At 36.7% G+C, this 26,967-nt stretch overlaps 1 protein-coding gene across 1 annotated transcript; it reads right to left on the bottom strand.

Annotated features, from left to right (window-relative positions):
- Positions 1 to 98: 98 nt before the first annotated feature.
- TER94 (Transitional endoplasmic reticulum ATPase TER94) lies at positions 99 to 26,309 on the bottom strand. The gene is made up of 16 exons (XM_067116563.1): positions 25,992 to 26,309; positions 18,605 to 18,839; positions 18,179 to 18,313; positions 17,741 to 17,920; positions 14,318 to 14,459; positions 14,054 to 14,173; positions 13,577 to 13,683; positions 13,284 to 13,464; positions 12,963 to 13,156; positions 12,482 to 12,631; positions 11,067 to 11,163; positions 10,708 to 10,835; positions 7,481 to 7,594; positions 6,861 to 7,055; positions 6,585 to 6,740; positions 99 to 913 (listed from the first exon to the last, which is right to left on the bottom strand). The coding sequence occupies exons 1-16, from the start codon at positions 26,000 to 26,002 to the stop codon at positions 671 to 673; spliced, it is 2,388 nt and encodes a 795-aa protein (XP_066972664.1). The 5' UTR covers positions 26,003 to 26,309; the 3' UTR covers positions 99 to 670.
- Between the last annotated feature and the right edge of the window lie 658 nt (positions 26,310 to 26,967).

The raw sequence follows: 26,967 nt of genomic DNA, 5'->3' as shown, positions 1-26,967 counted from the left end.
GGGCAATCGATGGCTGAAAGCACCAGTATGTAGGCTTGACAGCTTAAATGTCATAATACCAGTCTTCATAAAGGATGAATCATGTTAATAATGGCAAAGACAGAGCAATTTATTTATTGTGTAAGAAAAGTTACATTTTTCCACATTTACACATGGGATAGAATATACACACCACATGTACTTCTGCACACAGTTTCTTAACACAAGTTAGGTTTAACATAATCCATGTTCTTCCTCTTTATCAAAAAAAATTTTGCAATAAATTAACAAAATTTCTTCATTAGAAACTAACATATAAAAAACTAAGATTAGACATAACCTTACAGGAAAAAAAAACCCTCCCAATTGAACTTTCCTCTCTCTCTCTCTTACTTAAATTCATTCATTGTGATCTAAGATAAAAGTGTAATATTCAGCTATCAAGTATTCATTCATTTCACAGTGACAGTCCAAAATGTGCTCTCACGACTAACACACACTGTAAATGAAGTGCATCGAAATTAAAAAAAAAAAAAATGCAAGCCCATTCTTGAGAGGGGAAACACCCTACTTTACAGTGCATGGAAAAAGGCGGCCCTTGTTTTTAGAGGGAAGTGCCTATTCAACATCACTTTCAAAATTAAATATACATATATATATCTGTTTTCCTTCCCCAAAAACCCACTAGTGCCTAAGAGTAAAGATCATCATCATCACCATCCGCTCCAAAGTTACCACCTTCACCACTTCCGCCTCCTCGGCCTTGCTGATCAGGGAATCTGAAGTTTGAGCCAAAGCCTCTGCTCTGCTGAAGTGTTTGTGAGAACATCTCATATTTGCGGATATCATTATCCGATACTGAACGCCTGGCAAATTTCATGGCCTCTTCAAAGTGGTCTCTGGTAATCTCTGGAACTGGATCTTCTTCCTCCATCTGCAAAAGGAAAATTCCCATATCCTTACTTACAACTGCTTTACCCTACCACCCTTTTCAATATTTTAATGGACAGAGCTAGTCAACTTACATTACATTCTCCCTCTACACTTCCAACATTAGCTCTATCCAGTAATAAGTGCTGGGTGGCAAATGATGCTGGTTCCTTTAGTGTCCATATCTTGGTATCAGAAGAGAAAGGAGAATTTTAAGCATTTCTAACGCCGACTGGACGTATTTTATGTAAAAAAAAAATTGTCTGTCGGGTGCCGAGTGGACATGAAATACGTTGACTACGAAAAGTTTTTTAAGTATTCGCGGAAAAGTACTTATAGGCCTAGTTTGCGAGAAATTTTAAATCATGCGCCTTGAGGGATGCTGGGAGTTCACGGATCACGCTGTTGTTTTGTTTACAAGCGTGACCCAGCTGCGCATGCGTGCATTTCTTTCTTCTCCCACTAGAAAGCATCAGCGACGCATTGTCAGAGAGCAATTTCTTGACGCGTTCGTGTTTTGCCGAACTTGTGCAAGTGTTAGTGTGTTTGTGACGCAATAGGATGTACGCAGAGATGTCCCAACGTCGTCAGGACTCTGAAAGGCACGTATTGCCTGTCGGTAGTGAGCGTGTGAGACGCGTTTTAGACTTGGATGCTGGAGAAGGACCCAGCACCCAAGGTGGTCCATCTTATGAGCGACGGGCTGTACGGCTTTGACTCGACCGAAATGGTCGAAAAATGCCATTGTAAGCTAAAACTCTTACATTCTAGTAATATTCAATCATTTACCTTCATTTTGCAACAAACGAGAAGTCTTTAGCACAATATTTCGATTTATGGTGAATTTTTGAAAAAACTTTTTCCTTACGTCCGAGCATGCTAACTGCTGAAAATCTCAGAAATTCTTTAGTCACTTTGTCGTAATTTTTGCACCATTTTCTATTAGCCGTTACATAAAGTTTTATATATGAAAATGTGTGCAATTTCATATAGAATACAACAAAAAATAACTCATGGTTGTAGCTTTTATCAGGTTTGAAATATTTTCATATAAATCACGATAAATAGAAAAAATTCTACCTTCGGTCAACTTTAACTCGACCAAAATGGTCGAAAACTACAATTGTAAGCTAAAACTCTTACATTCTAGTAATATTCAATCATTTACCTTCATTTTGCAACAAACGGGAAGTCTCTAGCACAATATTTCGATTTATGGTGAATTTTGGGAAAAAAAAAAAAAAAAAAATTATGTCCGCGCGCTACGAATTCATGCATCATTTTGTGATAATATTTCTCTGTGTTGCTTTGATCATTTTACAACTTGTTATATACCAAAATCATCGCAATTTAGTGTACAATACAACAACGAAAAAAAAATAACTCAGCACGATTTGTATACAATTATATATGAAAATTTTTTTCACGCTGTCATATATTCCAATATTTATGTATGATAATTATATTTTTTTTTTTATTTCTGATGGTTGCTTACTAAACTTCAGGCAATGAGAAAAAAAGGAGCCAAAAATGAACTCTTAATCTTGAAAACTAAGCGTGCTGTGATTTTTAAAAAAAAACTTTCTCCGCTTCGGCGCTAAATAGACGCTCGGCGTTTAAGGGTTATAGCTTACTGTCATGGTCTACATGATTAATTTTTTTTTTTTTTTCCACAACATATTCAGGTAACTGCTCATGACTAGTTCAAGTAAAGCTGAGCTTTCACAGAAGCATTTTTAGGCACTTCCAGCTTACAGGAACTATATTTTCCTTATATTTTTATTCAAAATTCTCCTTACATTTTTATTGAAAACTCTGAGTGCAGGCTGAGTTATGAAATATATTTTTAAAAGACCACCAATTCAATATTTCTATACAGTATCTTAACCCTTAAACGCCGAAGCCCTATTTACAAAAACGTCTCCCGTATGCTGGCGGCGTTCGGGAGCTAGCGCCGAAGCGGAAAAAAAGTTTTTTTCAAAAAATCACAGCACGCTTAGTTTTTAAGATTAAGAGTTCATTTTTGGCTCCTTTTTTTCTCATTGCCTCAAGTTTAGTATGCAACCATCAGAAATGAAAAAAAATATCATTATCATATATGAATATTAGAATATATGACAGCAAAAAAAAAACTCTTATATAATTGTTTACAAATCGTGCTGTAAGCAAAACGGTTAAAGCTAATGAGTTAATTTTTTTTAGTTGTATTGTACACTAAATTGCGATGATTTTGGTACATAACAGATTGTAAAACGATTAAAGCAACAGAGAAAATATTATCACAAAATGATGCATGAATTCGTAACGCACGGACGTAAAAAAGTTTTTTTCAAAAATTCACAAATCGAAATATTGTGCTAGAGACTTTCCAATTGTTTCAAAATGAAGGAAATTGATTGAATATTACTAGACTAAGTTTTTTTTAGCTTACAATTGCATTTTTTTACCATTTTGATCGAGTTAAAGTTGATCGAAGGTTGATTTTTTTCTATTTATCCTTATTTATATGAAAATATTTCAAAAATGGTAAAAGCTAAAAGCATGATTTATTTTTTTTGTTATATTCTACATGAAATTGCGCACATTTTGATGTATAACACTTTATGTTACGAATAATATAAATCGGCAAAAAAATTACGACAAGGTGACTCAAGAAATGCTAGGATTTTTAGCGGAGTTCGCGCGCGCGGATGGAAGGAAAAAGTTTTTTTTCAAAAATTCACCATAATTCGAAATATTGTGCCAGAGACTTTCCGTTTGTTGCAAAATGAAGGTAAAGGATTGATTGTTACTAGAATGTAAGAATTTTGGCTTACGATTGCGTTTTTCGAGCATTTCGATCGAGTTGAAGTTGACTGAAGGTCGATTTTTTTCTATTTATCGTTATTTATATGAAAATAATTCAAAAATGGTAAAAGCTAAAAGCATGATTTATTTTTTGTTGTATTCTACAAGAAATTGTGCACATTTTGATGTATAACACTTTATGTAACGAATAAAATAAAATGGCAAAAAAATTACGACAATGTGACTCAAGAAATGCTGAGATTTTTTGCGGAGCGAAGGAAAAAGTTTTTTTCAAAAATTCACCATAAATCGAAATATTGTGCTGGAGACTTTCCGTTTATTGCAGAATAAAGGTAAATGGTTGATTGTTACTAGAATGTAAGAATTTTGGCTTCTACGATTGCGTTTTTTAGAGCATTTTGGTCAAGTCAAAATTGACCGAATGTTAAAATTTTGTCAGTTATTGTGATTTAAATGAAAATATTTCAAAACTGTTAAAAGCTAAAAGAATGATTTATTTTTTGTTGTATTCTACATGAAATTGCGCACTGTTAAAAACTAAAAGAATGATTTATTTTTTGTTGTATTCTACATGAAATTGCGCACATTTTGATGTATAACACTTTATGTAACGAATAATATAAAATGGCGAAAAAATTACGACAAGGTGACTCAAGAAATGCCAGGATTTTCAGCGAAGGAAAAAGTTTTTTTAAAAAATTTACGGATGCCCCTCAGGACACCCCGATGCTTCCTAGGGGTCGTAAAAGGCACGGGATGTGGTCCTTGGTCGCCTTCGGTCACACGTGGGCAAACAACACGGCGCTGAGAAGCTGGGTCACTTTGGCTGCTGGGCCCTTCTCCAGCATCCCAGTCTAAAACTCGTTTCACACGCTCACTACCGACAGGCAGTATGCGCCTTTCACGGTCCTGATGGCTTTGAGACATCTCTGCAAAACACGGATGCGTCAAAATATCGCTCTCGCACGGTCCGACGCTGATGCTGTCTGGTACGAGAAGGAGGGAATTCGCTCATGCGCGTCTGGGTGACGCTCATAAACAAAACAACAGCTTGATCCGTGAACTCCCAGCATCCCTCAAGGTACGTGATTTGAAACCTTCTGCAAACTAGGCCTATAATTATTTTTCCGCGAATATTTAAAAAAAGCAGTTTTAGTCGATGTATGGTACGTCCACTTGACATCCAACAGACAATTTTCGTCGACGTATGGTACGTCCATTAGGCGTTTAAGGGTTAAATGGCACTAAAATTTACCTAATGCAAAAAAATTACTGCTAAAAGAATCTGAGGGTCTGGATTATAAAACTGATTGAAGGAATTGTTTCCAATACTTCCTGTTCACTGCTGATTGAAATCATGGGGCACACTATATTTTTTTAATTGATGCTGTACTGCATTTTCTACCAATGAGTGATAGTGCAAGTGCATTATTCCTGCACTTGTTAGTTAAGCAAACCAGCCGATACCAATGTTAGATCAAAATGTCTCACTCCATAAGAAAAGCTGCTGGTCCAAAACTTTTTGCTGGTACCTCAAAATACATCCAAGAGTGATGCATTTTGTAATAATTTATTTATCTAATGATGTTAGTCATAAGAGAATACCCTAATATATTCTATTAACCCAGCAGCTGTGTAATTATCTTTAAGCAGCGTGGTATTATCTATAAGATTTAACAAACAATACATTGGCACTGCATTGGGATTATCTTTAAGATATAAACAATACAATGGCATTGCATTGCACAGATTATCTGTTTATAATCTACTGCGGTAAAAAATGCTTTGGACACTAGCAAGCAAAACACAGACATATCTGATCTATGTACACATGCCAGTGTGTAACACAATACTGTAATAATATTAAAATTAATATACAACACTCACGTAAAATGTTACCCTTTCTTCATCCTTATTTATTACAAATCCATTGATTAAAAACAGCCTTACTTCCAAGCAACAGGTCTTCAGATGCACCAAGTTTTAGATCCTGAAAGTCAGACCTTAGTTTGTGTGCCCATGCCACTGGTCAGGTGCCTCCACAGATCCTCGGTCTTTAGGTGACTAATGAGCTGCTTTCCCAAGATTTAGCATTTTTGCATTGTGTGATATGCCATTCATTTACATTCATTCACTTAATACTTATTCTTTGTAATGATGGATGTTTGTAATGTTTTGTGAACTTTAGTTTTTACTTGAATGTTTACCTTTCCGCCTAGTGGGGTCCCTTGGCACCAAGTATTGTGGGTACTGCTTTTCCCTGTTTTGGTTTGGTAAGTGAATAATTTACATCACATACTCCACTTTTGTGTACAGGCAGTCCCTGGTTATCGGTGATCCGGTTTTATGGCACTTGTCTAGTGATGATGATAGCCAGGGATCGGTGCAATTATTGCCAACTTTCAGTTGGTGATTTTCGGTTATCGTCATGCTGTCAAGAATGGAACCCCCACCGATAACCGGGGACTGCCTGTACTCATCTCCTGCACTGCCTCTGCTGACATAGTTGTGGCTGAGCTTCATACTGCTCCCAAAGCATTCTTTAACGCCACAATGCTGACAGGTCTTCGTCTCCTGGACCCACAAGAAAGGAGACCAGTTGATGAGACCTTGCCAGTTATCTTGTGATACTCCCGCATGTTACATCCATACTTTCACATTATTTAAATGAGTATTTTAACTAGGTCACTGCTGCTAATCTAACAGGCATGGCAAGGTTTTGGTTTGCAATAACACAGCTTGTCACGATTGTTCCCAGACAAAGTAACCCTCAAATTTTAAATTGAGAGTAAATGTCTTCCAGCACACACAACAATCAATAGAACTGAATAAACACTATACTACAACAGAAAACTCATTTCACTTACATCCATATTATCGCCAGATTCTCTCTCTCTTTCCCGCTTTATGTCTGCCTCAATAGCCTGGCGAATAGCTAATTTACATGCTCGCTGACAAATTTCTGTTAGATCAGCGCCCGAGAATCCATGAGAAACCTTGGCAAGATAGTTCAAATCGACACGCTAAAGGTTGGAAAAAAAAAAAAAGTTTTAGTTAAAAATGAACACAATAATAGGTAATCTAACTATGGAAGTGTACAGTATTCAACAGAAGTAGGGAAACAGCAAAAGACACTGTGTTACCTTGGAAACTGGTGACTTTCGTAAACAAGCCTTTAAAATCTGTACTCGAGACTTTTCATCAGGGAGAGGGATGTAAATCAACTGGTCAAGACGACCAGGACGTAAAATTGCAGGGTCAATGATGTCTGGTCGATTTGTGGCTCCAATGATGAAAACGTTCTTCTTTGCTCCCATTCCATCCATTTCAGTTAGAACCTGATAAAGACATTTCACTTAAAATACAAACACAACTAACATTGGCTTATGGAACTGACAAAAAAATTAAAAGAATTAAAAAGAAAATTTTAACTTTTGATATAACATAACCATGATACACAGCTAATAAAAATTGTGTAGCTATAACACAGGAAAACCTAAACTATCATAGCTGACCATGATATCAGCCATGCAGATGAATAAAAACTGTGCAGCTAGCTGACCATGCTATCAGTCATGCAGATTAAAACTTCTTTTGAACATGATTCTTATCAGAATCATGTGGCTTTCTGATATTAACAATGTAACTTCAACATACTGTATAGGAGTTTTCACTATAACTTACGTACTTAAGAACGTTGCATAAAAACCAATAAAATTAAGTCTCCAACTGCATCCCCACTTTCACTCCCTATGTTACTTACCTGATTGATGACACGATCTGCAGCACCGCCTGCGTCACCCAGAGATCCTCCTCGAGCCTTTGCAATACTGTCCAACTCATCAAAGAACAAAACACAAGGGGCAGCTGCTCTTGCCTGAAAAAAAGAAATAAAAAATATCTCTGAGGCTATATTACCTGGTAGAGGGCAAATCATTAGATATATTCATCAGCAATCCTAACTGAAATGGAAAGACACTAGGCAGTTTCACTTACAGAAACTTGTAAAAGGACATAAAAGTCATTATCACTAACTTAGTATGGTCAGTGGCATTGGAGGTGCTAAAGAACGAAAAGAGAAGGTCTTTCACTAAACCTCAGACTTAGCAGGACTGAACACAAACGATAAGGAGGCTATGGACAGATTTATAAAATAGTTTACAAACATATCTGAATACAGTAAAGTCCCCGTATTCGTGGGAAATGCGTACCACACCCCTACCCCCTGGAATAGCTAAAATCCACAAATACAGGCAGTCCCCGGTTTACGACGGTTCCGTCTTACGACGTTCCGAGGTTACGACGCTTTTCAAATATGCTCATCAGAAATTATTTCCTGGCTTACGACGCATGTTCCGGGGTTACGACGCGTTGTACGCCGATCCGACGGAAGAAATATGGCCCCAAAACAGCAGAATAATCATAATTTGAAGGTTTTTTGATGTAAAACTCAATAATAATGCAGTTTACATCGTTTTCAATGCACCCAGAGCATTTAAAGTAAGGTTTTCTTATGATTTTTGACGATTTTCGACGATTTTCCGGCTTACGACGATTTTCGGGTTACGACGCGGCGCAAGAACGGAACCCCCGTCGTAAACTGGGGACCGCCTGTACTTAAAACCCCTCAAAAAACACTTAGAACTGCTTATTTTGATAGTTCAAATAAAAGAAAAAAAAAAAATTCTATCCTATGACAAAAAGTGCATTTAGTCATGAAAATGATATGCAAATACAGTAATTAGTGAATATTTCTCAGTGAAAAATACCGTGAATGGGTGAATTTTCCGTGAATGTGTAAATGTATTTCATAGGGAAATCCGCGAATCATGAGAACACTAATACGGGGGGTTTACTGTATTTCTAAAGGAATATTTCCACTGGGGGAGGGGGAGACTGAAGGTTACGAAAGAAAGGGCAACAGGGTACTCGACCTGGCCCAGGATACAAGTCTTCTTAACCTGTTACACCCACGTAATAATACGTTTACTGCGATCTACTCGGTAGCGCCTTCAACGGGATATTACGTTCAAGACTTTAACTCTGCTTTTCAAGCTGTCAGCCCCGTAATAATACGTTTTCGTATGGAAAATGTTGGAACATCATTTGGTAACACTCTCAGAACACGTAAGCTGTAATTGATGACTTATTTCCTCCTGGCAACTCTTTTCAGTTGGTCGCTTTTGATGCCTAGATGACTATTTTTTTTTTTGGGCGTTTTCAGAGACAACATGGCTTTGACGTCGTTCTCAATGAATGTCACAAAGAGGAGGCGTATGTCTTCAGGTGAGATAAATCAAATCCTAGACGAGGTGTCTGATACTGAAGACATATTTGATGATTTCTGAATCCTCCATGATGAGGATATTGAAGAAACAAACTTTTCTTCCAATAGCGGAAGTGAAGATGACTTCTCATTGCAGAGAGAGAGAGAGAGAGAGAGAGAGAGAGAGAGAGAGAGAGAGAGAGAGAGAGAGAGAGAGAGAGAGATCCCTTTACTTTTGTTGCTGATCCCGGCGTGAAATTTTCAGTTGAGGATAAAGAGAATCCATTAGAATTTTTGAGAAATAATTTTATGATGAAATCACTGATTACCTAAGTGAAAGAAACAAACAGATTTGCAAATCAGTTTCTAGATGAGAATGTAGAACATTTGTCTCCACAATCACGAGTACATAGATGGATTGTGTGTAGCCCCCTGCTTTAGAGATTGGCATACGAAAGAATAATAGTGCATGTATGTACAACACTTTTCATTCAGTATTTTGTAGTCTTATGAAATAAAATAATAGTAGTAGTAATAGTTTTTATCCTATCACTTAATAAAATTCCTACTCTTAACTACAGTACGAATTATAAGCATAAAAATCAATATTAACTTTGAAAACTATCATCAGTGATATGACCGCTAATTGCAAGAAAAAAAAGTATTAGCGAAGTACTCATCCGGGGGACGCTAACTTAAATATGTTAGCTTGGGTAATTCATAAGTATCTTGATTCAGTGGTCTACATAAACTGCTTGATAACACTAGTACTAATAATAATAATGTGTATTTCACCCAACTAGGAATGCTCTGGGAGTCTCAGCAGGATCGAGAGAGAGAGAGAGAGAGACTAAAAATTTTATAATCAGACACACTTGTATTCAAAAATACTACAAGCAAATGAAATGTCAATGCAGGCATTTCAGTTTTACAACACTTGGCTAACAACGTCATCAACAGATTTTCGGCTCCAATAAGTGGTTTACTGGCGTCGGTATGCAATTTTCGGAACCGTTAGGCAGTTTATCAGCGTTGGTAAGCGCTTTATCGGCACTTAAGGCATCATACACACCATTTACTACCATAATTACTGTGATGTTCCATATAACGACGATTTTCGGTTATCGGCACTCGGCCAGGAACGGAAACCCCATTCGTTAACCAGGGACTGCCTTTACAAGGTTAAAAAATAAGAAAAACTTGTACCAGGAAAGGGATTGGAAAGTCAATGGCAATGGGCAAGTATAAAGAAAAAAAAATATTAGTGACATACTGAAAATATTTTCAGATAAAACATCACAAGGGAAAACGAACAAGTTTCAAGAGAGACTAGGTACACTAAGTTTTAGAAAGCGAATCTTCCCCCTTTTAAAGCACAAGTTTTCATAGAGGAATGACAAGGTTAGGGGATACATAGCGCCCAACAGCAGGAAGATAAAAATCAACACCAAAAATATTTAAGTGTAAAATGTGCTAATTTTATGGACAGCCTCCTGGAATGGATTAAGTCCATTAATCTAGATATGACTTATCAGAAGACAGCTGAAAGGTAAATAAAAGAGATAGGTTGAAACATTCAAAGCATGGATAAGGGGTATGCTGCTGTACTGTAAATGCTTTTACCATGCCCAGCCCAACTCTGTCAACACAAATGAGTCCTTAAAATTAATAGACAGAAATGAGAGGAAGTTTGAAAGATAAGCAATTATGATGTGGCATCTTACCTTATCGAATACATCCCTCACATTGGCTTCTGATTCACCAAACCACATAGTCAGAAGTTCAGGTCCCTTAATGGATATGAAATTGGCTTGACATTCATTTGCAATGGCCTTGGCTAACAGTGTCTTACCTATAAACAATATCAAGTTTCCAGTCAACTTCAGTGGCATATATAAACTAGACTACAACTTTCATATCTCTAATTCCATTAAAACAAAACATGGAACTAATGGAATAAAATGCAAAATCTTTAGATTCCCATCTGAAGGGCTAAAAATACTGTACTTCCATTACTAATTCAATATAATCTGTTTCTTTCACAAGCATTATATATAAAATATTAAGACCCCATCAAACTTACCACATCCAGGGGGACCATAAAACAGTACACCTTTGCTGGGGGTCATACCAAACTTCAGGAACTTCTCAGGATGCTCCACAGGGTACTGCACCAACTCCTGCAAAGGTAAATAATTGTGAAGGACATGATTACTACCTTTACCTCAAGTTCCTTTCTAAAATCAGGTGAATATATAACTCATGATTTCTGGGAGAGAGACTTAAAAGACCACAATTTTATACTGAACTGGTCATTTACCAGCACCATCACAATTATTTATCCAGAAAGATGCTGTAACTTGCAATTCATGAATTAAATTATTTCTGATATTCAATTTACAGCGAGAGGGAAAAATTCAACATATAATAAAAAGGATCCAACTGTACCAGACAGCTCATGAGGAATTTATGGCAGATTAAATAATGCAGGGAGTAAGGGGGAGGATATATCCAAATTCTGAAGGACTATGAAACTGGATTTGTTTTTTTTTCCTTGTAGCTCCAATTTCATGGATTATTAAGGACAATAAGGAAAATCATACAAATTCTGTGCTCTCTTCATGTTACTCTAAACACACCACGTCATTTATATGACTGTCACCAATATATTTGCAAGAACTAGTCTCTTAACTGGTCTAATATATTTCCTTAACACACACATTGTATGAATACCTCTTGAAAAACTTTCTCAAAGTACCCATATGCTGTTCACTAATACCAAACTGATGTTAGTTGTCCCATATGTTCAAGTTGCCAATATTCCAAACCTGTAGGTTTTTCAATCAGGTTTTGAGTTCACTTTGATCACAGAGATATTCTACACCTTACAGAAATATAAATCCAACTCAAAATGTACATGTGAAATCAACCTCCAGTAAAATTACTGCCCTCTTTAGTTAATTTACAGCAAAGCATACTGTCAACTCTTGTCAACGGGTCTACTGAAGTGAGGATACAATGTTTAGTCCATCAAGTTTACAGTTGTCTTATAGATCCTCTATTCTAGACATGAGATGGTTTGGGTACATGTAAGGGTAGGCAGTGCATTTAGAATACAGCATGGAAGCCCATTACAAAGGCCTAAAAAATCATGGTTGAAGTGCAGAGTTTAAGATCTGGACTAGATAGAAATTCAGTAAGTGCACATGATCCCAAAAAGTGGAGAGAAAACTTCATCATTAAACACTGTAAAAAAAAAATTCTGATGTACAAAATATCAATGACAATGACTTGATACTTCTGATTAAGGTTTTGGTGTAAAGCATACAACATACAAGTAACCAGTGTGACAACTTTTAATATTTGGAAGCTTTAATACTAAATTCACCAGGACTAAGTAGAAAAAAGAAAAGTCCACCTCCAAAGACAATTCAATCTCAATTTCCAGTGAAAAATAATCTGTTCACTAAATTATAAATGCACTGGAAAAACACGTACCTGCAACTCTCTCTTGACGTTGTCTAAACCACCAATATCATCCCAGGTAATGTTGGGAACCTCCACCACAGTTTCACGCAAGGCAGATGGTGAGCTCTTACCCATGGCAAATCTGAAGTTCTCCATGGTAACTGCTAAGGAATTCAATACCTGGAAATACAAGTTCCATTCAATTCCTTGACACCAAAATGTAATCAATTAACTCAATAGACATGTAATCAATATTCAAATATACTAATTACCTAAATTTCATCATTTCACCTATTTTGCCTAGTACACTGGATTAATAATTAACAATCACTGCAATATTAACTTTCTTTGTTGGAATGCAATATACTATATAGGTGGAAAAACAAGGGAATGGATAAAAAGTAAAATGAATGTGGCAGCCCATTTACATGATGGGCAAAAAGACTTTGGCTCTTTTTAAAAAGATTTCCCAACCTGATATGAAATAAGACAAATCTGGTCACTATTTTACCTCTGCATCAATCTGGTCATCATCAAGATCAATGAGATCCATTTTCTCACGGATCTGTTGGAGTGCAGCTTCCGAGCACAGAGCAGCTAAATCGGCACCAACGTGACCATGAGTTTCTGCTGCAATCTGTTCCAAATCCACATCATCAGACAACTTCATATTCTTTGTATGGATTCGTAGAACTTCAAGGCGGCCTAAAAACCAGAATAGGTTCATAATTACTTCTTTACAGGATAATCTCGTATACAGAATTTTAGGCTACAATATATTTGGTATATATATAATGGCATTAAACTGTAAGAATTCATTAGGTGCACATACCTGTAGTATCAGGAATGCCAATATCAACCTCTCTGTCAAAACGACCAAATCGCCTGAGGGCAGGGTCAATGGAATTAGGTCTGTTGGTAGCAGCTATGACAATGACATGGGCTCGCTGTTTTAAACCATCCATGAGTGTCAGTAACTGTGACACAATACGTCTCTCCACCTCACCATGAGTCTGTAAATTAAAGTAAATTATATACCCTATAACAAGGAGGAAGACAAATTTTAACCAGTTCTTCGTACAATACAGTACATATAAAAAAAGTATGGAAAAAAATGTTCAGTACCTTCTCTCTCTTAGGAGCAATGGCATCCAATTCATCGATGAAGATGATGGCAGGAGAATTCTTCTCAGCCTCTTCAAAAGCCTTTCGAAGATTGCTTTCAGATTCACCTGCAGACATTGGACATTTTCAATTCACAGGCATCAAAGGATTAAAAATTTTACAAAGTTATGAACAACACCTAAAATAATCTCACCCCTCCCATACTTTTTGTCTCTATGTACATAGAACAGTGTTCCTTCTTAAATCAGGTAATGAGAAATTATTCAATCACTCGTCTGCTGCACAACCTACCCACTCTTCACCCACATTAATCAAGTACTGTACTATACTAGATAAACAGTTAACTCAATCTTTCATCTTCTTTTGAAAGGTTCCTCTATCAGATTTCTACCAGTAATGCAATACTCTGATACTATATGTAAAATGGTAATACTAATGGCAATGACAGGTTCTTCAATGCAAGCTTTTCTTACTAACCTGCCAATTTGGACATAATTTCTGGTCCATTTATTAGGAAAAAGAATGCTCCTGTCTCATTAGCAACAGCCCTTGCAATTAATGTTTTTCCTGTACCTGGAGGTCCATACAAGAGAATACCTGCAAATATCAATTGCATTAGTGTTTGCATTATCCAAGTCTGAAATATGATATACAGATATCAAACTTGAGAATGTGTGACAACAGACTGACACAAGATGTAAGGCACTGTATGTATAACAAATTTTGCAATGCATGAGTCACCTCTTGGTGGTTTGACACCAATAGCTTTGAATAGGGAAGGATGACGGAGTGGAAGCTCAACCATTTCTTTGATTTGTGCTAACTGCTTTCTGCAACCTCCAATGTCATCATAACCAACCTCATTTAGTTGTTCTTCTTCCTCCTGAAGTAAAATATGACACATTTCAAAATAAGCCTTAATATTTACCTCAAAAGCTATTTCTGGTTCAGGAAAATTCATTATCATCAAGTAATAACAATGGATTCCTAGAGAGCATTTCTTAAATGATGGGAAAACTAAAGAAGTCATGCAAGGGAAAGTTGAAGAGGCAAAGGAGAGTGGATGAAAAGTAAAATTAATTGCAGCTGGGGGCCAGAGAGAAACTGCTTAGAGCTTCCAGTATTTTATAAATTATGCAAACACACATACTTTCTCTACGCATCACACACTAATAAGATTTTACAATTTTTGCTAACTTTCAAACAATTCCTAGTTACTGGGTTATACAGCTCAAATTGATTTAATATGAGATGTAATAGTGGGAGCAATTGTACAAAAAGCAGGAAGGTGGTGGAAATGCTGAGAGGAAGAAATGTGGCTGTTCGCTGCATTCACAAGGTAAGGTATAAAGAGGGCACAAAATCAACTGGTACTGGTAATGGGACAGAAAAATATAAATTCTGGTAGAATGCTGAAGACCAGACAGAGTAGAGTATGCATACTGGTCAGACAGAGTAGAGTATGCATACTGGTCAAAGACAAAATGGGTGCAAGGTGATAGAGGCCAAATAAATGAGTGTTGGGAGGAATAATAAGAAAAGTAACAGCTGTTTTTGGATTATTCCCCAGAATCACAAAGACCAGAGGAAAAGCAAGAATTTTGGGAAAGACTATGATATGAAGCCTTCTCTAGTGCAACGAATATCTGCATATAAAATAAAAAAAAGTGATTCAAAATTGGCAACTTTAAAATTGCACTTTTGCATTAGTGTATATTCTTGGACATTTTTTCTTAAAGCCCAGTGTGTCTGCTTGACATATATCTCTGTCAGTTAACCTAATCTCGCATAACCTAGCCTAATTCTGATGACATGCACAACTCATAATCCAAAAAATTGTGGCAATATGCTGCTGTTCTAGCAAAGGCCTCATATACATTAAGGAAAATGCTGCAGTCAGACAGATACTGATAAGACCTAAAAAGTATAAAACTTGGGAAAAAGGAGGGAGTAGTAGTCCATACACTGGAATTTTACTAAAGACAATGATTGAAATTGGTAAATGCAAATATTCAAGAATCCTGAAGAGAAACTGATAGGATGCAAGAGGGAAGAAGCCATATCAGAATTATAAGAGTACAGGCAGCAACAAATTGAAGGACTGCGCTGTTATAAAGAATGAGGCTCGCTCAACTCCACATAGATTGCTGCAAGTTAATTTAATAATGAGAGGTCAACTCTGCTAAGGACCAGATGCAGCAGATTTTGTCACATGAAGTGCTAAGCATTATAAAATATAGGAAGTACAGATTTTTAATGCCCGAGATTTATTTAGGGAGCAAATGGGGAAAAGAAGGGAATTTAGAACTCTCTTGTAATGGATAGGCAGGTCTTGGAAGTAGTGCAGCACTTCTAACTCCTAATACGTTGGGGACACACTTGACTGTGTGAAGCAAAACTTGAGAGGGCAGTAAGAAGAGCAGCAAGGATAAAAATGACTGGCTAAAGTACTATTAATAACAATGTCTCCTAATTAGATAGCGCAAAGATTTACAAAAGGGCATATAAGGCTTGTACAGTGTCCCTGATTTTACAAGTTCCATATTTCCGTGTTTCATTTTGTTGCAGATTTTTGTAGAACACATCATTCACTTGTCCACGGGGAGAAATTTTACTAATTTGTGGATCCTTCTTTGAGCCACTGGCCCGTATCTCTAAAATTATCACTATTTCACTTATTTTTGTAGAGCAACACTGTGTATTCACTAATTACTGTATTTTTCATTAAAATATATGTACACAGAGAGAGAGAGAGAGAGAGAGAGAGAGAGAGAGAGAGAGAGAGAGAGAGAGAGAGAGAGAGAGAGAGAGAGCTTGAATATTACTAGATCGTAAGAGTTTTAGCTTAAAATTGCGTTTTTTTACCATTTCGGTCGAGTCAAAGTTGACCGAAGGTTGAAATTTTGGCAGTTATCGTGGTTTATATGAAAATATTTCCAAACTGATAAAAGCTACAACCATGGGTTGTATTTTGCTGTATTGTACATGAAATTGCACACATTTTCATATATAAAACTTTATGTAACGGCTAATATAGAACAGTGCAAAAATTACAACAAAATGACGAAAGAATTTATGAAATTTTCGGCTGAGTTACCGCCCGTCCGTAAGAAAAAAGTTTTTTTCAAAAATTCACCATAAATTGAAATATTGTGCTAGAGACTTCCAATTTGTTGCAAAATGAAGGTACATGATTGAATATTACTAGAATGTTAGAGTTTTAGCTTACAATTGCATTTTTTTACCATTTCGGTCAAGTCAAAGTTGACCGAAGGTTGAAATTTTTTGTAGTCGACGTTTGCTACGTCCACTCGGCACCCAACAGACAATTTTAGTCGACGTATGATACGCCCAATAGGCGTTTATGGGTTAAGAGTAACAGTAGTAGGAGAGTACTGGAATGTAAGGTTACTTTGGGTGTTTTGGGATGATGATTTGGGGTGTATTTTTGTTTGAAATAAATTGTTTTAGTATGATAAATTAAGGTATATTTTTGTTTGAGCTATCAAATTCAGCAGTAAATGTTAAAATAGGCAGTTATAAGCCAAATACCATGTACCCTTAGGGTATAAGGTATTTGGCAATCATAAGCCTGTTATAAGCATTTTTAGAGGGGATTTTGCATTTCCCATGGTAGGTTCTGGAACCTATTCCCACGTAAAAATGAGGGAGCACTGTATTACTCCATGCTGCAGAAACATGGGCATTTGCAAGGAAAATGAAGATATTTAAAAGGTAACAACATATTGAGTTGATTCATGGCTAAAGTAAAGTGGGAAAATCAAACTAGGATTGAGGGACTGTTGACAAAAATTGGTAACAAGTGCCTGGAAAAAAAGATGGCAATCTAAGAGACTGAGAAGGTTTGTATGAGACAGGACAAGGAATAGTTGATCAAAGTAGCAGTAGACAGGGTGGTAGTAGGATGAAGACCTGCCCGAAGGCCCACAAAACGATGGAAAACGGGTCAGATAAGGACCTAGACCTACAAAGAAATTAATGCATTTGTCAGAAGTAGAGAATTATTTCACCTCTAACCCCAAGAAAGGAAAAGTCGATATAAAATTATCATAAATTCAAGAAAACATTTCAAACAGCCTGAAATTCTCTTGGGCTTGAAGATCAAAGATCATTTGAAAGACAATAAACAAAAAATATATTTACCTCGCGTTTCACAGGTTCACCTTCACAATATATAACCGTGTCCTGGGATACAATACAGTAAGGAGCTGGGTCTGTCTCTACAACCTTAAATTCAACTGCTCTCATACCACCACGGACCAAGAACAAATCTCCCTTGTGAATGGGGCGATAAGCCTCTAAGAAGTATGGCTTCAAGAAAACCTGAAATGAAAATTAATGCATATAATCCACAATTAAATAGTTGCATTCCATGCTTCATTTTAATGCTATGGGTCAGAAAAATGACAAATGGAGAAAAAAAAAAAATAATTTTCACATAATGCTCAAGTTTCCCACAAGTCTATCAATGCTTAGAGAATGGGACATTTCAAAAGTTAAAAGTTACTGCAAATGAAAGCTCATTTTCATAAAGCACATGAACACTACTGCATTACTAAAACACTAAAAAAATCCACTTACTTCAAATATGTTGCCCGTTAGACCCTCAACTGTATCATCAACAGGTAGTACGTGAATGCGTTTGCCATACTTGACATCTGGACACTGTTGAATCGCAACAATATCTCCCAGCCTAATGCGCAGATTATTTCTTACCTGGAAGCAAATTGGTTACTTTACAAAACCAAACCTACTTTTTTTTTGGTTCAAGATGATATGACTTCACATTATAGCACTAATCCACAATCTATGGATAAAAAATTTACCAACACAATTAGGTATTCCACATTCATGCCAGCAAAAAAAAAAAAAAAAAAAAAAATAATCTTCACAAGCTAAGACGTAAGATAAATCTAACATGAACAAGCATAAATATGACCAATTAAAAGTACAGTATAGTGAGACAAAAAAACAAAAAACAAATCTTAAATACAGTTTTGAACTTACAACACGGTTCATACGAATCTTGTCGTCTGACATTGTCTCATCTGACAGAACAATGCACACAGTTTGTTTCCTTTTCTTTCCCTTCAGTAAGACTGTGTCGCCTCTGAATAACTGCAGTTCATCCATCTTTGCTTGTGACAAAGCAACGACAGAATTGTCATCATTGACTGCATCTTCTACAATAAGGCGGTTGGGCTTCTTCTTCTCCTTCAAAATAGCAGTAGCTAAATCATCCCTGTAACGAAAGCATTAGGTAAAAACTTATAATCACAATTTTCAAAAAGGAACTTGTATCATTATCACCTGTTTTGACAGACTCCATCAACTGCTGCTGACATAAAATTTCCTGTCATTCATTGTTGCAAATACATTTTCTCCACTTGGTTTTCAGATCTGACAGAATTTGACTTTTATTTAATATTCAGTATTTTAGCCCTTATTTTGGAGCACAGTTTTAGCTCAGCCCAAACTATCTCAGAACTACCATTTTTTTTTTTTTATGAAAAATCTTGCAAGTCTCTGAAGATTATTTACATAGTTTGTCCTGAGTGGCAGACTTTTATAAACCTATATTAGGACACCATTATCTACCATTCTGTAAACTTTTGGTGTAATGAGTGAGGGATTTCAGCCTGGAATTGGTCTTTCAATATTTCTGCCCAATCAATCAATGACAGTTTGTCCTAACTGGGGGATTCTTATATCTGTGATAGAATGTATAATGCTTTGCAAACTTTTGATGCAATAATTTTTAAAAAATCCAGTGTTTGATGTGTTTCTTGGTAATTCAGCCAAAATGCAAACTAGCAGGGGCTTACAGATGAGCACACAGAGCACTGTGCACATGCACACTGGAGTCTTGGACTAACCAGGAATACATTACCCATAGTATTTGCACAATCACAAACACACAGATCACCACAATACCCATTAATGTCATGGTGGTGACCTGTTACACACAAACTCTGTCAGTACATGCAAAGGAAGGAATGAAGTAGAGCCAATTAGCCTACTCTATGAATACCAAGGCCAAAGTCCAAGCAAGAAAATTGTCTGGGACAGTAATGTATCTCAGAAGACTGAGAGATGCTGGTCTTTGAACACAAAGAACCCATTATCAACAGTGGCACACATTCCATCCACATGTAAGCGAACACTGCCAACCACCATATGAGGCAGGCACCCAATAAAAAGTAAAACTGGAGGTCATTTTAAACAGCTCCAGTGACCTCCTCCTGCTTTCTATAAAAAAAAAGGGGGGGTCAGAAGATGAGGAAGAGGTCGAAAACGAGATGCAGAAAGATTTGTGCTTGCTTTCTTCACCTTACCACATCCAAGAGTCTCACACTCCTAAGGTATAGCAGAAGACATAGTTAATGCAGGTAACTGCATTGGACTAGTACTGTACAGGCAAGAACACCACTGCAGGAGGCTCAACAGCATTGAGCTTCTTAGCAAGAACATCAGCACAAGAAGGAACAGGAGATCCCACTGCCAGAGGTAAAGGGCTCCAAATAATGCAGTGAATGTTGGATTGTTTAGAATACCAAGGAGCAGCAATATCTGCAGGTCCTCCATTAACCCTTAATGGCGGGAATCCTCATACGAGTACCTATAACAGGTTTTGGGTGAAGGACGGGAATCCTCATATTAGTATTAATATTACACGCCACTCATTTTGGATGAATTTAGCGGGAAAAATTTTCATAGCACCTCAGTGGGCCATAAATGACTTATGGCAACTATTTAGCTCAGCTCTGAGAGTCATCAATAAGCATGCCTTGAGATTTCAGTGGGGATGTACTGCCTCTCTGCCTCCCCAGGACATCTTTTTATTTATTTGCTCATAAATATACCCCGGGGATTGCTGTTGGTTTTAGTTCTTATCTTTTATGATAGTATGTCAGCTATAATTGTAATTTTGTAAAAAGTGTGAAGAAATATTAGAAAAAAATGTATACCTCACAAAAAGTTACTGCACCTCCCAATCTCAGTAAATCTTGTAAACATTTTTAAACAAATTAAACTCACAATGTTTTACTGATTTTAGTTCTTAGCTGTTATGATATTCATCCCATCCACTAAGGGTTAAGGGATGGGTTAAATACATATTAAACACATTCCCAGACTGGGCAAACTTTTGAGTTGGCCAATTTAAGAAAAAACACATCAATGGAAAGAGGAAGATATGCAAAGGCACATGGTTTAAGAAGAAAATTATAAAAATTTTTCCCTACCTTCCACGGGAAGTTGAAAGACACTCATAAAAACATACTAATTTTACAAATTTATACACGTTTTTTCTAACAATTTATTCTATTTTTTGTAAAATTATAATTAAATCCCACACAATATCATAACAGATAAGAACTTTTGTTATCAGTAACAAATCTGAGTGTATTTGTTGTGAAATATTTATGAGGTTTACTGAGACAAGCTCAGGGAGATGCAGTAACTTTTTGTGAGGTATACATGTTTTTACTGAGATGGGGAGATTCAGTAACTTTTTGTTTTTCCTAATCTTTCTTCGCACTTTTCTATGCAAAATTACAATTATAGCTGACATACTATCATAAAAGATAAGAACTAAAACCAACAGCAGCAATCCCTGGGTATATTTATGAGCAAAATCAAAAAGACATCATGGGATAGAAAGGGGCAATACATTCCTCCAACAATTCTCAAGGCACACTGATCCCCCCCCCTTGTCCTGTGCTGAACCTACTACAGTTGCCTGAAGTCATTTATGGACTACTGAAGTGCTATGAACAACTTTCCTGCTAAATTCATCCAAACCGTATGGCGCGTAATATTAATACTCATATGAGTTAGCCGGTCTATCACTCAAAACCTTTTATAGATCATCATATGATGGTGCCCGTCCGTTAAGAGTTAAAGGCTGTGGTGACTCTAAGCATGACTTACTGTCTCACCTGGGTAAACCTTGGCACACACACCTGGTCAGTACTGTCAGAGTGAATACTGGTTGTCTACCTTCACAAATCTAACAACCCAAAACTAACCAAGCCAGAGGAGAACAAGCAGAAGGGGCAGGGAGATAGGGAGAACAGTCTGCGAAGAAGGAAACATAAAAATTCAGTTGTACCAAAAAACTTCCACATCCCACAATTGCTGAACCAAAGTGCTAGCTTACAGCATGTGATTGGGGGTTTCTCCCTACTCAATCACCCATTGACCACCTTATTACTGCAATTCAACAACCATTTCCAGTTTACACTATGTAATACTACTACACAAAAGGAGACTGTATTTCATAAGGAACAAACAGTGATTTTTATTTTTAACCCTTAACCCTTGATGGACGGATCCCCTCAATAGAGGATCTAAAACAGGTTTTGGGTGGTAGACATATCCCCTCGGAGGGGTATTAATATTATGCGCCATACAATTTGGCTGTACCGAGCGGGAAAGAGTTTCCAATACTTCAATGGCCCATAATTGAATTGTGGCAACTAAAGAATTCTGCTCACCTCAGTCGTGGGCATCTCATGGAATTTAGTATTGTTCTTGCCTTGAAGGGGGAATGTCTCGCACCTTTCTCTCACATGACATCTTTTTACTTATTTGCTCATAAATATACTGAGGGATTGCTGTTGGTTTTAGTTCTTATCTTTTACGATATGATGTCAGGTATAATTGTAATTTTGCACAGAAATATCAGAAAAAATATGATAAAAAAAAAAAAAGTTACTGCATTTTCCGATCTCAGTAAATTTACGTAAATATTTTACAACAAATATGCTCTGAATTTGTTGCTGATTTTATATCTTATCTGTTATGATATTGTGTGAGCTGCAACTATAATTTTACAAAATGAAATAAAATAAATTAGAAAAAAAAATTTAAAACTTGGTAAAATTTACGAGTGTTTTGTGAAAGAGGCCCCACACACGGTTGTAAATGGTCATTTTCAACTTCAAGTGGAGGGTAGGGAAAATTTTTTTAAATTTTTTTCCGACACCAAGTGCATTTGCATATCTTCCACTTTCCATTCATGCATTTTTTTAAAAATTGGCCAACCTTAATGGACAGGAATCCTCATATGAGTATCTATAACAGGTTTTGGGTGATGGACAGAAATCCTCATGAGTATTAATATTACACGCCATACAATTTGGCTGTATCAAGTGGGAAAGAGTTTCCATCACTTCAATGGCCCAAAAATGCATGGTGGCAACTTCAGACTCTGCTCATCTCAGAAAGTGTGCACCTCAGGGTGATCAGTTTTGTTCTTGACTTGATGGGGGGGATATCTTGCTCCTCTCTCTCCCATGACGTCTCTTCAATTATTTGCTCATAAATATACCCAGGGATTGCTGTTGGTTTTAGTTCTTATCTTTTATGATATGATGTCAGTTATTATTGCAATTTTGCAAAGCAAAGTGCAAAGAAATATTAGAAAAAACATGTATACCTCCAAAAAAGTTACTGCATCTGACAGCAGGGTTGGGAGATCAGGGAACCGTTCCTCTGGGTACATATGAGAGCAACTAGGGTCGTTCTGGGGTTCTGAGAGGCCATCACCCTGTTCAGAACTTGATGGATTAGGTAAAATGGAGGGAAGGCATAGACCTCCAGATTGTCCCAGAGGTGCTGCAGGGCGTCCTCTGCTCTGCAAATGGATCTCGAACCAAGGAACAGAAGACCTCTAGTTTCCTGTTGAACCTCGTTGTGAACAGGTCTACTGAGGGTCTTCCCCACAGATGAAAGAGCCTGTTTGCAATGTCCTGGTGCAGAGTCCACTCTGTCCCTATGACCTGACTCTGACAACTCAGATTGTCCGCCACTACGTTCCTCCTGCCCAGGGTATACCTGGCAGAGAGCGCTACTGAATAATATATCACCCATTCATGAAGGAGCATCGTCAGAGAGTGTAGTTGGCGTGACACTCAGAATTTGTTACTGATTTAATTCTTATGTCATGATATTGTGAGTTGTAATTATAATTTTACAAAATAAAATTAGAAAAAACATGTATAACTTTGTAAAATTAGCAAATTTTTATGAGTGTGTTGGAAAAGAGGCCCAAAACAGGGTTGTATATATTCACTTTCAACTTCCCATGAAAAGTACAGAAAATTTTTAAAGATTTTTCTCCTTAAACCATGTGCATTTGCACATCTTCCTCTTTCCATCGATGTTTTTTTCTTAAATTGGCCAACTTTAAAGTTTGCCCAGTCTGGAGGTGTGCTTGATATATATTTAGCCCATCCTGTAAGGGTTAAATAAAAATTATCTGACATTTTTACCCAATTAAAGCTTCAAAAGTTACTAGCCTAGGGTACCAGTCTTCGTGAGTTTCTTCAATTTAACAATGACTTGCTCTGGTGTTAGAAGTGTTGTCAAAATCAAGTGTTATAAATTTTTATATTATAAATATATCTATCTGGAAGGGGGTAACCCTTACAACTGTATCCCTCTCCACTGTAAAATAAAAAACAACTTAGCTGAAGAATTCAATTTCCAAGACTGAGAATGGGAAAAGACAAAATGGGTGCCTCCCAGCTGTACCTCCCAACCTCATGGTTAGGAATATGCTCTGTGCAAATGCTAAGATGGAGATTAAGGGTGGGGAGGTAGTGGGAGGGGGGAGCTTCACCTGTTGGGACCCACCAGGAAAGATTAGGTTAAAATTTAATTGCTGCATTTCACTTTGGTGCTCTTGAACTTGAATGAATGAATATAAAAAAAAAAATAGGCTATAAAGCCATGCACTGAGGCACTTTCATCCATCCAGGTCTTAAGGCAGAGAAAATGGAGTTGGAGTGGTTGCACAGTAATATAAATGGGTCTAGAAAATAAAGGCGATGATGTACAAGAATCTTAAACATGAAAATGGGAAAAAACCTACACATTGCACTTAAAATTAATAGTTAAAAAGGTTGTACAGCAAGTTGGAAGAGAGGACAGGAATGAAGTAAAGTACAATGCTAAAAGGTGGCTTTGGTAATGCCTAGTGTGTGTGTTCCTGTTAAGATTAGGGTCCTTGATCCTGTGGCCAAGTAAGGATACGGAGCCCTAGGTTAGGTAGGGTGCATCCCTGCATATGTTCCTCATAGATTTCATATATAATCTTTTTATGAATGTTAATATCATTACATATTAACTATTTACTTTGACAATTTATTACTGTGATTTAGGCTATTAAATCTTGTTTCTGATTGATACATTACAGTAATTTTGTTTTCCTCCCTCAGTAAAACTTTTTTTTTTTTTTACTGGGTTTCCCAATAATTCTTGACAGGGAATGAGAGAAAACAGATAATGATTAGAAATCCCTAAGCACATGATACCCACTTAGAAAAATACACAATCAATGTATATATCTGATAAGAAATTAATATATCACAGTATTCCCAAAAACTTTTTCAACATGTACAGGACTACATATGCTTATGGCAACGAAGTATATTCTATTTTATTCACTATTTAATCATCCATACTTACAATAAAAACAAGCCTAAAGATAGAAAAACTCAAGTACGTGTCTACATGCCAACAGTAACAGCTTTGTTTTCATTCTTAACCCTTTTGATTAAGTAACGTATGCACAATTACTTAAATTTTTCATGGTGACTTGGAATACAATGATCTACGTACAACTAGCTAGGTGACTAAGTAACTAGCCATGTTCAATACATGACATGGAGATGACTTAGTCATGAGGAGTACTTGACCATCCATCTTAAACACATTCTGGTGAAAATCTCATTAATTGCAATTAAATTTATTAAATAATGACTACATGTATCATAAACGATCACCAATTTCACTCTATATAGGGAAAAAAGTGGGAATTTACAATATACGTTTGAATCGCGTTAACTTCTATCAGGATCAGCTGATGACTTCCGTTTTCTTTGTCGCCTTTGTGTGGTGTAAACATTCCAATTTTATTTCAATCCTTACTTATGACGGGCAAGAATGCAGTCCCCCTAGCTCATGAACCTCAAATAAACGCTTCACATACCAGGCTGTTTGTTACATGGATAAAAGTACAAAGTTTTGTCCTTAAATCTTTGCTCATAGTAACGAGATTAGGACCCGCTGCGGTGACAGAGCAAAATTGAAGGTTGATGATGGACGCTAACAGTCGACTTCGGAGTAAATACTTCACAATTTACCAAATTTTTCCTGACAATACTCTTTCATACTGCTAAGAAAGCACCGTCTCGGAATGAATGTGGCGATACAAGCTCTAAACAAAACCAAGATAACACAAAATGCCGTCATGCCACACATGATGCGCTGCGGCCTAAGGAAGGCTATAACGCTAACCGGTGTTAAAACGGTACTAAGCTTTATTTTTTCCCTTTCAAATCTAACCTCAATAACCAACACACCAAAACCTGGTTCTTTTACTTACTGATCGGCCATAGTGTAGTCTTCAAAAAATCACAAGAAAAAAACAAACTCTCTGGCAGAATGTCTACGACTCAACTCGAAACACTGGCCAGGGTTCACTCACTGAGCCTTCACTGAGCTGAGGCAATACGAATGACTCGTTTTCCTGCACACTCGGCCACTGTCAGAATTCTTATTGGTTCACTTTAAACTGGCGGTAGTTTCAAAATAATTATCATTTATAAAAATAAACAACTACTGGGGTTCTATCTGGATCGTCTACGAATCATGTGAAGATATTTATTGAGTAATTCATTAAAAGAGGTCAATAGCTAATATAGTTTGTTGCTAAAGTGACTGCTGCAACCAACAATTGCTCGACATTTTTCGTCATTTCATTCGAGAATATTCTAGAATTTATATTATAGTCATAATTAAACTTATAAAACATTCCAAGCTATTGCAACGCAACGTTAAAACATCCTCAACTGTAAACTTTTTTAATAAAATGGATTCCGGATATGTAAATCTGACTGCATGACTTGCATAATTTCATAGCAACAGCGCTCATGTAGTGTCAAACGCTTTGACATTCTCATTTCACGAAGTTGACAGAGTATCCTAAAGTCACTCTCAATTTAATTTGCTTATATCATTACAACAACCAGATACATTACTTTGATCACATTCACGCTTTGGCTTAACTCTTTAAAGTTATATAACATACTAGCGCATTCATGTCGTCAAAGGTGACGGTAATATAATGCATGGATACGCGTTTCGTTTTTATACAGCGATACTGTATGATTATTCTAAATTGGGGACCGAATACCAGACGTGGACGATGATAATACTAACATCAAGTTTCCTCACGTTTGGGCTATTATTATTATTATTAGTCCCCAAGTAAAATACCTACGTATGGAAAAGGTGAAAGCAGATCTCAGATAAGAGTATAATAGTAAAATGAAGAGGAAGTATTTTAACCAAACAATATA

The sequence above is a fragment of the Macrobrachium rosenbergii genome, chromosome 14 (genome assembly GCF_040412425.1).
Source record: "Macrobrachium rosenbergii isolate ZJJX-2024 chromosome 14, ASM4041242v1, whole genome shotgun sequence".
In the NCBI taxonomy this organism is placed as follows: Eukaryota; Metazoa; Arthropoda; class Malacostraca; order Decapoda; family Palaemonidae; genus Macrobrachium; species Macrobrachium rosenbergii.
The sequence above is the reverse complement of the archived record's forward strand: the minus strand, read 5'-3'. Positions and strand labels throughout refer to the sequence as shown.

What these genes read in the sequence shown, in the direction of transcription:
- TER94 (XM_067116563.1), bottom strand. An exon ending in AGATTCGTATGAACCGTGTT is followed by an intron (nt 18,314 to 18,604) that starts GTAAGTTCAAAA and finishes ATTTGCTTCCAG; the next exon opens with GTAAGAAATAATCTGCGCAT. An exon ending in ATGACCAGATTGATGCAGAG is followed by an intron (nt 12,632 to 12,962) that starts GTAAAATAGTGA and finishes TTGTATTTCCAG; the next exon opens with GTATTGAATTCCTTAGCAGT.